The sequence below is a fragment of the Prosopis cineraria genome, unplaced genomic scaffold (assembly GCF_029017545.1).
Source record: "Prosopis cineraria cultivar Desert tree isolate PC_DT_omini unplaced genomic scaffold, ASM2901754v1 PC4, whole genome shotgun sequence".
NCBI classification, from domain to species: Eukaryota; Viridiplantae; Streptophyta; class Magnoliopsida; order Fabales; family Fabaceae; genus Prosopis; species Prosopis cineraria.
This window is the reverse complement of record NW_026555335.1, coordinates 41,199,614-41,215,975: the sequence shown is the minus strand read 5'-3', so window position 1 is coordinate 41,215,975 and position 16,362 is coordinate 41,199,614. Positions and strand designations below refer to the sequence as shown.

Here is a 16,362-nt window from a genome sequence, read left to right as displayed (position 1 = left end):
ATTTACAATTATTTAAATTGATATTTGTGAATTAATTCTCAAAAGAATTATATCAAGAATCTAATTATTATTAATTTTCTTTTCTAATTTTTTTTTTTGTTTTTCTCTCGGAAACAAAATGCCCCAAAAAACATTAAAAAAAAAAACACGAAAACAATAGTCTAGGAGCAAAGATGCGAGTTTGCCACGGAATGACAGAGATAGTCAAGTAGAGGCGTATGTATCTTGATCCAAGGAAGACAAGCATCTGTTATGACTGAGTTTCGTTACGCCAAAACTAGCCAGTAGGCCCACATTTTTTAGCCTTCACCTTTTTATCATCTTGGAGAGAAATAAAAATCAGAAAGTCATAATTCAAATATTGATAACTCTATTATTTGAATCCTCAACCAACGAAGAAATTAAAATCCTTTCCAAATGCTTACTGAAGTACTCTAAATCTGCAAATACCGAAATAATTTCGTATCAATGTAATTAAAAAAATAATAGTACATTAAGATGTATGGGTGTGACAGATAGCCCATCGGATTTTATATTCAAATCATTTATAACTATTTTATCAAAACTAAAAGAGGTGGTGTAATTAAATTGTCGATTTATCAAGGAAAAAAATTCAATTTATCCATATTAAATGTATTATCCTTGAAGCATTTTCTCTCTCATATATATAACATTGGGAAAAACTTATATCCCTAGGTTTATATACTTAAGATACTTGTATTCAATTAAATTAAAACATGTGAATTTTTTATAGATTATTTTTCTATAATAAATTCTTGATATTAATTAAATTAATACATTAAGATTCACATGTTATAATTTGATTTGATGTAAGTATGTTAAGTATATAAGATTAATTATATAAGTCTTACCCTATAACATTTTAATTCTACTTATAAAAAATTGTGAAATAAGCTTATCAAAAAAAAATTAAAATAATAAAATTGAAATAAAATAATTAATGATTCATCTTTTTATATAAAATAACTCGTAAAAAAATCATCAATTCATTCTAAAAGATAACTTATACATAATAATACTACAGTAGGTAAAGATGTAGAGATATTGTCATTTCACTGCCAAAATTTTCCCTGAAGCCTCGTGTAAGAAATGTCTTAGTTTGAATAATGCAAGGTCAAGCATTGGAGTTATGATGCTGGTCAACCAAAAAGAAAAAAGAAAAATCTGAAATTGGAGTACTCGAGTTTAAAGACCTAAGAAGTGCTTAAACGACGTAGTTTGGTCTAGATGTCGTGGAATTATGGGTGGGGATGGGGGTGGGTGTTCACTCAGAATTGAGTTCTTGTACGGCTTTCTTCTACCACCGTATGACTTCTGTTAGAGCTTTCACACACAAATATAAAGCTGTTACGCAGTTTCAGAATTTTCCTGAGAAACTTGCAAATTCTAAGAGAAAAGCATGACTTTCTGCAAATCTCCTCTTATTTCGTCCACCATACTGCTACCTCAAAACTCACCAGTAACCATCGCCGTCGCTCTCGCTTCCCAATACACATAACCTTATTCAGTGGTCCACACTACTTAACGACGAAACATCAAAGATTTCACCATCACACCAAATAAGGACAAATCAACAGCCTCAAATCTCTAAAGCAGCAAACACACATTGCCCAATAATCAGCAACACCATTAATTCCCATCATACCCCACAAGAACGACAGCATTTAATAACATGGTCTGAACAATGCATGGACCATGAGTCCATGATGAAGAAACTTCCTTCATACTCATTCAACAAATTAAGAGGGCATCAATACAGTCCTCGCCTAGGAAAAGGAAGACACAGACAGCCAACTGTTAAACCATACGATATATATATATATATATATATTTCTCTGAGAGCCATGGAAACCAGTTGCATGTGGAGACCACATTCAAAAGTTATGAGAGAAATGAACAGGGAGTAGCAATTGTTACCAGTTACATTAACTTCAAACATAAACTTCCAAATAAACAAGAACCTAAGGTCATATTATAAGCAAACAAAGAACAGGACAGGACCTTTCTGGGGTCTGTACAACCAACGGACGGACTGATTTTTGTCACCTAGTTACCTTGCCTTATCTAATCCATTGTTCTTTCTCTTTCCCCCCACCAAAAATTGACAGGAGAGTCGAGATTTTAATATATCTGTTAATCATAGTTGCTAATGCTAGAGAAACAAACCATAAATTAATGTTATGTTTCTCAAACAACACTTATGATGCTTTCTCCATTATTGTTGAAACATGGCACTGCATGTAAACTTGAGTGCCTTGATGATGTATTCCTCTGATCAGGCGACAAGGACAGTCCAAGAGACAGCGTCGGTAGATCAAAAGATGAGCTTGAACACAAGGCAACATCAGACACAGCAGAAGCTTTTGGATCTGGAACAGAAGGAATTAGACCGTTGTGTTCATAATTTCCATGCCCCAGAGGGAGCTTCTCCACCGGATTCCCGCCCGGGAATGAAATCACTCCAGACCCAATAGCCATTGGATATAATGGCATCACTGAAAATCCATTGATGTTGCCAGTTTCAGAGGATGCAGGGTGCACAAGATGTGAATGAGGCATATTATCCTGACGCTGGATCTGTTCTTCCACTGGATTTGCCGAAACCTAGAAGAAAATTAGATCAGAAAACCAAAACTTTTGTTTATTACAATTTTTCATGCATAAGATATATTCCCCTATTCATACTTTTCAATATAATATCTTCGTCAGTCAAATCTGTCCATTGCAGGGAACCAGAACATTCTAGTCTTTCCAACTTCTCTTCTATTGCTAAGAAATTCATTCACATGACAGAATATGTATGCTACGTACATTCAGTTTGACCAGCAATTGGAAAATTAGGGATCACACAGGAATTCAAGCCCGTTTTGCAAGACATGCATTGCTTCAAAAGTTAAAGTTAGTACAACTATAAGGTATAAAATTCTGCTTGGAAGTTTCTTAGTTGCTTCTCATTTCCCTTCCCAGCAACTAACAGGCTGCTAAGAAATTAGATTGAAGTTCGATTTAAAAAAGAAAAAAGGTAAAGTAATGATGAAGAGAGAATTAATCAAATAGTATATAATAAAGGAATTACCGAATCAGTGGTAATGTCGAATAAGCTGGATCTACGACGTCGACGATTAAGGTTGCTTTTTCGAAGAAAGTACTTCTGAGCATGGCTCGCAACCTGTGTTGGGGTCCTCGTCTTCACATAGTTCCTTGAGATCCCTCTCCAATCGCCCTTCCCTACCTTCTGCAATCCCAGCAAAAACAGCCTGTGTTCTTCCTCGGTCCATGGAACCCCTATTCAATCACCCACAAATATCTCTATCATACGTTATCAAAAGGCACAGTTCGTTTTCAAGTAGTCCCTGGATTTCAGAAGTCTAACATTATCTAAATCGGCTAGAAATTTCAGCGGAGAAATCAATCGTACTTTCACCAATTCCAGAAAATAAACCGTGACAGAGATATCTAGAACTGATAGTACCAATTTCAGAAAGTGATGAAACAAATAATGCCAAAAAAAGGGAAATTTCAAATGCTTAACCATTTCGGAGAAATCTATAACTTATACTCCATCGAAAAGAATTAATCAGACCTCGTTTGCGCTCACGCTCGCGGTGCTTGCCGGAATTATGAACAACGGCATCGTCGGCGGAGGCGTAACCGGCGGTGAGAACATCTTCCTTATTGTTATGCGAGCCATCCTGAGGATGTTCGTACTGCGAGAGATTATTCATACTCACACTCTTCCTCATGGAATCAACGACGACTCTAACGCCGAACAACATGATCTCGCCGGCGGAGGCGGGGGCAGCATCGCAGTTGGTGGATGTGGCGGAGAGTGATCGAGACATTCTGCGATCGGAACTCGGAAGTGGCTTGGGGCTTGAGCGAAGCGATGAAGGAGGGAGAGAAATGAGAATGAATGAAAAAGGGAGGAAAATAACAATATTGAATTGAACGGGAAGAGAGGGTGAGAGGATACATACATATATACATATACATACATTAGTGTGCGTGAGAGAGAGAGAGAGAGAGAGAGACGGAGACAGGAAGGAAGTGGCAACATGTGTAGAGAAATGTGTTGAAAATATTTTTACGGAGATTGAGGATTGTGTGGGGGTGCCCATATTGCGTGGCATTTAATGGTCGGTTTATCTACTGCCATCATGTCATTTTTTTAAGGTTATACTGAAAAATGAAGTGATATGGCCATGTCTTCCAGGCTTTATATAAGTCATATGCTTGGCCAAAAAAATAAAATAAAATAAACTACAAGTCATTTTTTTTTTGGCCAATAAATAAGTCATATTTTTGGAATGTGTATTAACATTAATAGTAATATAATTTCTAACAAAAACTATTGATAACTTCCTTAAAAAAATAAACTATGATTTTATTGAAAAAAAATGTAGGTGGCAATAATTTCCTTATGTAACTCAAATTTCATGTGATTTTATGATAAAATGTGTTTTGAGCAACAAACTACGATATGTTAGTAATAATAATATATTGCTCTGAATTTTTTTAAAATTATATATTTATATTTTTAAACGTAACTTATAAATCTTAACATGCATTTGAATTTATATGTATACTTTTTATTTTTTCTTAAATTTCAGAGAATGACTCCAGATATAGAACATTTAGGAATTCCACAAAATTAATTTTTTATAAAATAAAATATTTTCATTATTTTGAATTATGTAGATTTTAATTTTTATTGAAATTAAATAATTATTATCAGAAAATTTGAATTGCCTACTAAATGAATGCAACCAAACAAACTGACAAAATGATAAAGAATTAATTAAAATATCTATAAACGTTTGTAAGCTGGCTTTTGTATTTTTAAATTTAAAAAAAATATAATTTTAGAGCTCTACACTTTATTCAAGTTTTACTATAAATCTTTGCATTTTTTTATATTTTAGATCCCTCTTAGAACATAAAAAAATAAAAATATAGGAATCTAGAATATCAAAAAAAAAAATACAGGACTTATAGCAAAATAAAAGAGCTCAAATTCACGTTTTTCCTTTAATTTTTTTTTCCTTTTGTCATCTAATTTTCTTTTTGCACAACCCATTCGCGAAATTACTTGTCATTGAGAAAATATCAACTTCTCTCGTAGATTTTTTGTATGTATTAGAAGTAGGTTCTGCCAATAACAAAAAAAAAAATACTGCTCTTAAAATACATAGATCAATCCATCTAAATTACTACACACATATATACAAGGGTGGGGTTTGAGACAGGAATTCCTACCACTCACACCATTTTTAATTAATAATTTCTCCCATATTTTGTTTGGTGGACTTTTTAAGTTTCAGATAATTCAATTTTCTTTTTTGGAACAAAATAAGGGCAAAAGAGTCCCGAGACAAAAGGGGGCGATGAAAAGATCATGGTTTTGACCAGATGTGTTGTTTTAATGAAGGACGCGTAGGTTGAGCAACACTCAGCCTAGAGTCAACAACCTAGTACCCTCATGTTAATGCATTAATTTAAAAGAGCAACCAAGAATACAAATTCAAATAACTACAAACTAATTAATATTACTATTACATGAGAAAATGAGCAAACACGTAAATGGAGTAATGTAGAAGATATGACAGATCAAAGGACAGACACGGTGATTCCGGGTCAGCCGGAGCTTTACTAAAAAATATTATAGCTTCATCATCCTCTTAATTTTATTTTCTTATCCTTGCTTCTTGATTCCCTCAAAGTTTAATTTACAATTAGATTAGGTAAGATACGAGTTTAAGGTTAAACAATTATGCAATTATGCGCAGGGATGTGCGGGTTTTTTTAATCAAAGACAATGTGCGAGTGACATGTAATGTTGGTGAGGATTAATAAACTGGCTCTACTTTATTCATTTCATGTGTTATGCGTTCAAAGCATCCACACTTGCACTTCATTCGGGAGAGAGAAATTGAAACGAAAGCAGAATTGCCCAACTGCACTTTTAATTTCCTTTGTTTGGTTTTTATTTATTTATTTTTTGCCAAAAAAAACTAAGTCGTGAGAGAGCATGGTAAAAATTATTTGGGCAACTCGCAAGTTAAATGTTGCTATTGGTTCAGCCATGGATAGATTGGTACAGAAGGAATCCAATTTTGCCGAATAACTTTGTAAATTAGATTTTTTTTTTATTTTTCTGTCTTAGTGCCTACCAGAAATATGTTAATTTCGACCTTATTAACTATCATCTGTTTCTTTTAAACAGACGTTTTTTTAATCATGAGTTTATGAGTGTTTTAATTTTTAACTATCATTTATTGTTATAAATGGGCTCGGAAGAAGTATGATAGAAGATAAATTATTTTATTTTGTCTCTTTTTCTCGTGGGATGATCCGGGGTGTGTGTGTGTGTGTGTGTGTGAAAAACTTGGGGGACTCATTGTATTTTTCACATCTTAATCTTATCATGGCAAATCACAAGAAGCTTAGATGAATATGTCTCAAAAACTTATTTCAACTATGGCAGTTCTTATATAAGCGCTCATAGCTCAAACAGCATTTATAAAAGCATTCACATGTTACACGCCAACAAAATTCACTAATTGATTGTAAGATCTAAGCTATATTCATACGCGTGTTTTTAACTATTGATGCTATTTATAAATTATTTTTTAAAAATTTCATTTAAACCAAGAAAAATATTATAATTAATTAATTTTGTTTAAAAATTTAATAAGTTCTCAACTTTATTTCTCCTAAATATGCATACTTTATTAACATATTTCTTCTATCCTAAATTTTAATATAATTTGAAACAATATTATACATACTGATAAAATTTAATACTGACACTTTGCAATCTTATTTTTTAAAATAAAAATATAAAATTTTAAAAATGTTCATCATTTTTTAATTTAATTGCTCATAGATATTAGCTTTATATTGGAGGCATTCTTATTTGAGACACGATCAAACACTAATTGTAGGCATTTCTCTCAGTAAAAATTCAAATATTGGCTCATAATATTGTGATAGACTAATCCCTTCCATTAAACTTAACCTCCATTGATAAATATGCTCTTCATTTAATATAACTTCAAATCTACATACTCAATCATTATATTACAATCATTTCAAATTTCTCTTCATTTGATAGATAATATTGAAAAAGATTTAAATATTCAAAAGTCATGAATTTGTGATTGATAAATTTATGTGAAGTTTTCATTTTTAAAAAAGGGGGATGAGATTTTATATTTTATAAAATATAATAAAATGAAAAAATACTAAAAAAATCACCTAAATTCACCAATCACAACTTTAGAAGATTTAAATCCTATTAAAAAAGCATCATAAGTCAAAAATTATTTTTGTCAAATTATCTTATATGTTTTACAACAAATATTTGCAAAATTGTCTCATATTTTGAGGTGAAGAAAATATTTTTTTACCAACATTTAATAGAAGGTAAAATAAAAAATTTGTGATAAAAAAATTATCACATGACTTTTAAATAAAACAAAAAATTCTCTCTCTACCTTTAACATAAGGCATTTTTTAAAGATAATATATTCAAAAATATAAGACAATTTAAGTTTTTTAAAGTGAAATTAATGAAGTTTTTTCAAAAATATTTTTAATTAGGGGTGTAATTAATAAAATTTTCTAATCGAGACATCCTATTATAAATAAGAATAAACATGAAAAGAGTATGTAATTTTAAAGATAATTAACTAATTAATTCATTTGGTGTATATAGTTCAATTAAAAATGTGGAGTAGATGATATAAGTCATATTGCATCCTTACTGTTTACTAATTAAATTAACTTTTCCAGACAATTCTTCTATTTTTTAAGACAGCTACATAGAATATTTGCAACAGAAAATCAATTCTATTGACAAAAGGCATTGAAAGAGAGGTTTTTGCACAATATTCTCAAAGAATTGAGTGTCATTTTAATAAATAAAAAATAATCAAAACAGAGATGATGTCCAAACACAAAAACGAAGAGCCAAAACAGCACAGTCGTGCATGACGCTGTAGGGAGAGCAATCGGCCAAGGGTATTATATATTAACCATCAAACAACATTATATTCTTAGTTACTATTTGCTATATGTATAATTAATTACGTAAAATCTAATTCGTTCCACACGTAATTAATGGATTAATTAAATTAAGAAAAATGTAATCATCAATCCCCATAGTTCATCATGTTTTGTTTTTAGTGAGCCCTTATAGTTTATTTTTAGTGTTTTCAGTCCCTATAATTTTAACAATATTAGATGATAATGCAGTTTAATTCATCTGTTAATGGAACTTCTAGTAATTAATTTTTTTGTGTGAAATTTTAATGTAATTTTTTCAATTAACTATTGTGTTTTCTCATTAAATTAAAGGTAATGTGTGGCTGAGATGCCCAGAGGGAATTTTATTGAAAAAATTAAGGTTGAGGAGACAAGCTTAGACGAAGCATCCAAATGCCACATGCATGCATGAACATTATATCTTTATCACGTTACTGTGCTATATTTTTTACATTTTTTATCACCAACTTGTCTTTAAATTGTTGTCCTTTTTTTACAATATCCACGCGTTAGGTTATTAAATGTAAGCAACCTAACATTTAATTGTTAAATATTGTGTTAGCATATTCAATATATATAGTGCCCCTACTTGCATTAAATAAGTTGATTAATTCAGTGATCCCTTCTATTCGTTTCTAAAAAAACATTTTCTCCAGATTTATTCCTAATCATACTGTAAAGACTGCAAATTAATTAATCATTTAATTATCGGCGATGTCTACTTAAAGCGGTGTAATATTGTGTGGCCAGGAAAAAAGTGGCGAAATATATAGTGACCGTTGTATGTTTATCGGATCGCATTATGTCTTTTTAGTTTTGGTGCACTTTGTTAGTATAAGTATTTGCTTGACATATTAATTTGTTTAACACTTTAATTGACATGGTCTTATACAAGAAGTTTCGAATATTAAAGCAGTTTCGTTCATAGCATAAATTAATATGAATGCAATTTTTTCTTTAGAATTTATCATTATGAATATGAATATTAATTAATTAAATATAGATATTGTGAATTACTATGAGGTGAACTTCATGGCTAGCTTATGAATAACGTGGTTTCCTAAAAATTACACACACACGCCTATGACATTTTTAATTCTAGCGTAATTAATGAGTACGTATGTTTGTATTAATAAATACGCCTGGAAGGAATGCATGTGATAATAAATATCTTTTTTTTTTGGAGCAAAACAGATAATAAATATCTTAAAATGGCTTAAAAATAATTCTACATATAATAACTTTTTTATAATTAGAAACAGCATTTTTTTTAATCACAGACCTGCATCCAAAACTTTGAATACAGGCATTCTATATTGGTATACTGGAAAATTTAGAATTGAAGTAACAATTTTTTCAAATTATACAAAACTCTTTTAAACTTTGACTCGTGTAAATAATTTATTTGATCTTTAAAATTTGATAAGAAACCCCTCCAAGCTTTTAATTAATTTAAGACAATTCTATTGTCAATTATTAAACCTTGGATTATAAGTATACAACCCTAAACTTTAGGTATTGTACAAACTATAAATAACGGGTCAATTAATGTTAAGGGACATTATTTACATAAATATAAGAGTATAGCAGAGTTAATTGTGAAGTTTTGAAGGACGGGGAATTTATTTTCATATAATCCAAAAATTGGTGAGCTATTTGTATAATTTAACCTAACAATTTGTATAATCTTATGCTTCTATGGTGGTGTTATCGTACTTTCAAATTTAGATCTTTTTTAGTATTAAATAAATACGCAGGTCATTGTCATTGAATTTGAATCTGTCTGATGCCTTTTAATTTCCCATTCAAGGAATGCTTGCGTGGATGAAACCAACTTTAAACTGTCATTTCCTTTAGGTGTTATAGGAAACACCAAACTTTTTAGCGTGTATATGGGGATTAGTAGTTCAATACAATACAATTAACATGCAATATGAATCCGTTAATTCAAAATGGGTTTCTTCGAGCAAAGGAATTGAGTTATGGAGGATTTGACCAGAATATATATATATATATATATAGATTTTCCTGTCAAAATCGTGTTTTTTCCCTTTTATACATAATTTGCTCCCCTGACTTGGTCTATATCAATTTAATTTAGAGAGTGATTAATTTGATTTAAATTGGTTATGTAGTGAATAATATAATATAATGATTAAAAATGATGTCAGCTTCTTCATCCCTCTTATCATGGCCTGTGTGTGCGCGCGCGCAATTAATGAAAACATATAGAAGCAGGATGTATCTTTTACATGGTTATAAAATTTGAATAATTTAATTCCCCCCAGAATACGAGCTTCTATCGAAGTAATACAAAATAGTTTGAAATAAATAGAGGAATAAAAAAAAAAGAAAAGAAAAGGAAACATTGGAAAGTTTCCCTTGGCATCACGTGATATTGAAAATGCTTTATTTGTGTATTTATTAATTATTTCCTTCATTCCAAGTTATAAAATGCCTTTAAATAAAATTCACATATGTTATATAATAAAATCTATTGAATACACTTTACGTTTTATTTTTTTAAAATAAATATATAAACTTTCAAGCATGTCATTTATTTAATACTCATTTATGAAAAAATATTAAAAAAATTTAATAAAATATTTTATATTTTAAAATGTTAAATTTATTTAAAATTATTTTATAAGTTGTGATGGAGCAACTATATGCCATAGAACAAAATAAAGAAAAGATAAAGCCTGTAAAGTTGGTCGATGACAGCTCTATCTGATTACCCCATTTTGTAGTACATTTACAATTCCTAACTAAACAATTTTCTTGTAATCATTGGTTACTGTCAGGAGGTCTTATGATTATGTAATTAATTAGTTTCTATAATTTCTATGTTTCTATTATATCACTTTGATTTGATCCGCGCGTTATATATACTCATTTAGTTTAAAAATATAAGATATTTTTACTTAAATTTCACCCTAATAAAGTGGTTACTCACTTTTAAACTAACCATATCTTTTCATATTTATTTTTAATAAACACCTTATAATAAATAAAAATAATTATTAATAGGGGTACTTAAAAAAAAGTAATGATTACATATCAAAAAAATTAAAGATACCTTATATTTTTGAACATCCAATTCCTCAAAAAATATTTTATATTTTTAAATAGAAAAAAAAAAAATATATATATATATACACAGAATAGAGGGGTCCAAATATTCAGAGAAAAAGAATTGAATTGGTCTTTAGGCTCACAACCTCATCCATCCCATTACCTTTTCTACCCCCGGTTTTTAAAATGACCTTTAAACTTTTTGACTAGATCGATCTTTTTGAGTATCTTTGAAATTGTTCTCTTTCACAATAAACTCAGTATATTAAAATTTTAATTTCATATTTTTTCTACTGTTTTAATGTCAAAATGTTGTTAAGAACTAGGTGAGAATATGAGGCCGACTATACCACGTGACTTGAAAGAAAAAATGAATTAAATTGGGTTCAACTTATTTTTTTAAGAGTTAGAGTTTTCTCAACTTAACCCAAAATGTGTGTTTATCCTTAAATGGGCCAACCACCAATTTTTTTAAGTCTTTTTTTCGAATAATATATATTAAAAAAATTATATCTACATAATACTCATCAATATTCCAGCTTAGAGTATAACATAATTATACATACTAATAAAACAAAAATTAAAATATATCTTAACAAAAATTTAACTATTCATCATTCTTTCTAGTCCGCCACAAAAATGAGTCAAGTTATATTGATTGACATTTACAAGATAAGAAATGAGTCAGTAGCTTGAACTCAAGCTATTTTTGAATTAAAAAAGACTATGAATAGTTGAACGCAAGAGGGAGAGGAGGTTGGAACGATTTGGAAATCTGAGTTGAGTTTTTTATTTATTTTAATTTTTCAATTTTGTTTTGTTTCTGTTGTCTTTTTAATAAGTGGAGCTGCAAACTTTGAACCTCTCTTCTTTTTTCTTATATATTTTTTTTAAATAAAAAACAGGTTAAGTAAGCCAATCTTGACCTGCGACTCATTTGCTACAGGGTCTAAATGATTAAAGTAACAAGCCTGATTTTATTTGCGTTTTTCTTTTTTCTTTTAACCCATCCATGTACCATAAAATAAGTTACTTTGGGCAACTCATATAGCCCATATTCTTGGCTATAATAAAAGTTAGGATGGTAGGAAAGTCTTTCAGTCCTGTCTAGTTCAGTTCAATCTGAGATAGTCTCAGTCTTGTTCGGTTCGTATAGACACTGATTTTTCAGGATCAAAAAAACTGAAAAGATCAGACTATTTTTTCAGGTTGGATTGGATAAGAGACTATGCATTCAGAGTACTTGGTCCAGTCCAGTCCTATTATTTTTTTTATTATAATTATAATTAATTTATTTTTGACAAATAGTTGAAGTGTAATTGATACTAAGGAGATGATTGTATGAGGATTTGTTGAGTTTATTTCTAAATTGTTATTGTAATGTAGTGTTGTTGAATTTTATTGAGTGTTGTTTTTATTAAAGTTATAAATTTAAATTATTTGAACTATAATAGAAATATTTTTTTTTATTGTTAGAAATTATTATGAATTTATTATTACTATAAGTGTTTTTACTATCTTAATTGAGTTTATTATGTTGAAATGGATTATTGTCTCTCATAGAATAAAAAGAAAAAAAAAAGCTAAGTGAGTATTTAACTGACAGGATCAGTCTCTCAATTCTATAGACTAAGTCCAGTTTTGTTAATTTTTGAGTTATCATTGGACAAGATTGGACTATAGGTTACCTAATCCAATCTTTTTTATAAAAGAGATTGGACTTTGGATTAGGTTAAAATTCACTGCCATTCTATCTTTTGAGCAGCTCTAATAAAAGCAGTTGAGCTCAATTACAATTTACATACTTTTCTCACACGCCACGCAAGATTTCATTAACAAGTCAAGTTGTTTGTAGGGTATAAATAGTATTATTTATTAATGTAAACTTTAAATTTTATGTCGATGATTGTTATCAATTAAACTAAATCATCTAAACCATGAGTGGACATTAAATTTCTTTTCTTTTTTTGTTTTTTGTTTATCTTGAGCATGGACATCAATCAAATTGAAACCCTTAAAAGTTATTCCTTTCGTTTAAAAATATAAAATATTTTTTAAAAAAATTAGATATTAAAAAATATAAAGTATTTTTAGTCTTTGGAGGTGTAATCATTGCCTTTTTTTTAAATCTACCTCTATTGATGAATGACTTTATATTTATTATAGGGTGTTTAATAGGGATAAATATAAAAAATAAAATTATTTTTAAAGTAGGTAACCATTATTGGGGATAAGATTTGGTTAAAAATATCTTACATTTTTTAACGGAGGGAATATTTAAAGTCTTGTTTGGATACTATCTTGGTTAAGAAAATTAGCACCTTAATGCACACAATATTATACACTCTTTCTCATCTTATTTATAATCCACTTCTAGCATATTTTATGAAAATTAAACAAAGCTTTAAATTTTATTAATTCTATCTTAAAATTTAATAAGTTTTCAACCCTGCATTTGATAACAATAAAATAATTATTTTTAATATTTTTTTAATTTTTAAAAAGATCAAAAAGATAAATATAAATATAAAAAATAATAAAATATCTTATAAATAATATCAAAATTATTTTTTTATTATATAAATACGATCAAATGAGTATATGTGATGGGAGATACAAATTACAAATTAGAGAGCATGATACACATGCGAGTTCCATGGAACGAAAGGGGGCCCCACGACATCCTGGACTCCACCAAAGTGTGGTCCCTCTAGAACAAGACAACTAGACAACACAATATCCATATGAATCGGCTCAGGATTCTCCCTATCTTGGTCCATATCCGAATTGAAGCCCCCAAAAAAACAAAAAGGCTGTTTAGTCTATATCTGCATTTTTTATAAGACAAATTACTTTCATATAAAAATTTTTTTTATAAATTTTATAAATGCTTCCAAATTTTAAATCTTACACATTTATAACTTGATTAAAGAATTTTTTTTTACAAGTTATAAATGGCCGTTGCTTGACCGTCAACGTCTTTAATCAAGTCGTAAATGTATAGGATTTAAAATTTAAGAATATTTTATAAATTTTATGAAATTTTTAAATAATAATTTTTTTCTGTGGGATTTAGGTGTAATTTTTTTTTATATAAATCAAAACAGTTTAAATGGAGTTATAATTAATTCCGGTCGAAAATGAACTATGAAAGGGACAGGAGAAGAGAGAAGAATCCAACATTGGATGTGAAAGGATTATAGGGGCCGTAACGCAAGTTGGGAAGGACGAAGGCATGCTGATAGATGCATGCAGGTACAATGATTCAACGAGTGGGCCCTACTATTCTTTTGTCAGAATATTTTATCCTACGTTAGCTCCTCCGAACCCCACCGGCAAACTATGCGCTTTGCAACCCTGCTTTTTTACTTTGAAACCCTTTTCATGTTTCTCCCAGCAATGACTTTAACTTTGTGTCAGGTTTTCAACTTCGGTGACACAGTCTGTGATCTGTCAAATGTAAACAGCTGCAGCTAGGATAAATAAACTTACTCATTTTCTTACTTGAGCAAGAACAACATGGTCCAATGCAATATATATGTATGTGCGCTATGATGTGTAATTGTCACTGAATTTGAATTGATTTGCAATACATAGAGTTGAACTTAATTAAGCAAGATAGCTCATAAATACGAAATTATTATAAGTAGCTAGCGTGCCTCACTTTCAGTTTCAGTACAAGAATTGGCATTCGTCACTGCTGTGGGACTCTATACTATTTTTACAAGTTTATTTGAATTTACTCATGTGCAGTAGTCATGCCGAAATCCAGACTAATAAAACTCAAGCATACATCTTGTTAATGTGAAAGATACTTTTAGAAAAGTTACCATATTTAAACTTCATAGTATTCGAAATTAACTCGATAGTGTTAGATATATGATACCATATTAAAAAAAAAATCATAACTGAAAATAACTAACAGTATTGGAAGGATAAACAAAGATTGGGAGCACCTTTAAAACTTCCATCGCTTTCAAGTTTCCATTCTAAAACTTCAATATATAGTGGGATTACGTTAGGTTGTACTCCGATACTTCATGGAAGAAAAAACTATTAAACGTGATTATTTTAGAGCCCAAAACTTCAAAATGGGCCTTATTAATTTGTTGGGCTTCGTGAGTTAGATTCTGGGCTTCGCTCTTTAAAATTTTAGGTTTGTTTTTAGGCGTAAGAGTTCATCCGATCCATTTCTAGCCATTGGTTTCATTATCATCTAACGGTTGAATCTTGAATGAACAACTTCAAACTAATTGTGAATTACAATAAATAAAAATGAAATGACAGGAGAGACATTCAAACAACCACGATGGACCGTGGTGCAAATGATTCGATATGAGTTGAAGGAAGGCGAATAATCATAGATGACGGAGATACATTTAGATGAGTGAAAGGGAAAAAGTCTTATCAATATGTTGATTCTGGCCACAGAGATTTTTTTTCTGCGAATTTTTACAAGACACTCTGATGCATCTAAAATTTAAATTATGAAGTTAATAATAAAAACCAATGCATTAGTTCATCGGACAACTTTAAATTGCATTAATTTGGTCTTCAGCGATAGTCAATAATTCGATGGTATCCTATGTACAGGAAGCTTCATCTTCTAGTGAATCTTGCCCTCGATTTCTCACTAAGACTTTATTTTCTACTTTAATTTCGCATGAAAAAATGAGGCAGTTAAGACACTATAGTAGGAACACTATAGTCGCATGATGATATGGTTGGATTTGAATATCAAACATGCTGTTATCCACGACACGGGACATAAGATAGAAGTCACGTTCTTGAGTTTTTTATTTATTTATTTATTTATTCCAGATGGCATTTGCAGATTAATGAGATAATAAGATTATAATATCTAGGTAATTAATACCAAAAGAGATCAATCTGCAGGCTAAGCAGCAATAAGGTCATGATATTCTTTTTAATAATATTTTTAATTTTTAATATTCTTGATCTCCATCAATACTAGCACATACTATTATTGATATTAATTCTCCCAATTACCGGAGACTGCAGCAAAGAATAAAAAACCAAGCGAAAGCCAAAAGTTTCCGTGCGTGTGTTGTGGGATATAGATGTCAATAGAAAATATTAGAAAGTGTGGTTAAATAATTTACAAGGCAACATACCAACCGGCATGTTCCTTTAATTTCCTCTCTGGTATGATGATTTGGGTTCAAGTTCGTATGAATATCGAGGATATATATTTCTAGA

At 29.9% G+C, this 16,362-nt stretch overlaps 1 protein-coding gene across 1 annotated transcript; it reads right to left on the bottom strand.

The window, feature by feature from the left end:
• Nucleotides 1-1,816: 1,816 nt before the first annotated feature.
• LOC129309452 (transcription factor MYB1R1-like) lies at nucleotides 1,817-3,985 on the bottom strand. Its single transcript, XM_054951034.1, has 3 exons — nucleotides 3,605-3,985; nucleotides 3,098-3,306; nucleotides 1,817-2,625 (listed from the first exon to the last, which is right to left on the bottom strand). The coding sequence occupies exons 1-3, from the start codon at nucleotides 3,861-3,863 to the stop codon at nucleotides 2,209-2,211; spliced, it is 885 nt and encodes a 294-aa protein (XP_054807009.1). The 5' UTR covers nucleotides 3,864-3,985; the 3' UTR covers nucleotides 1,817-2,208.
• Between the last annotated feature and the right edge of the window lie 12,377 nt (nucleotides 3,986-16,362).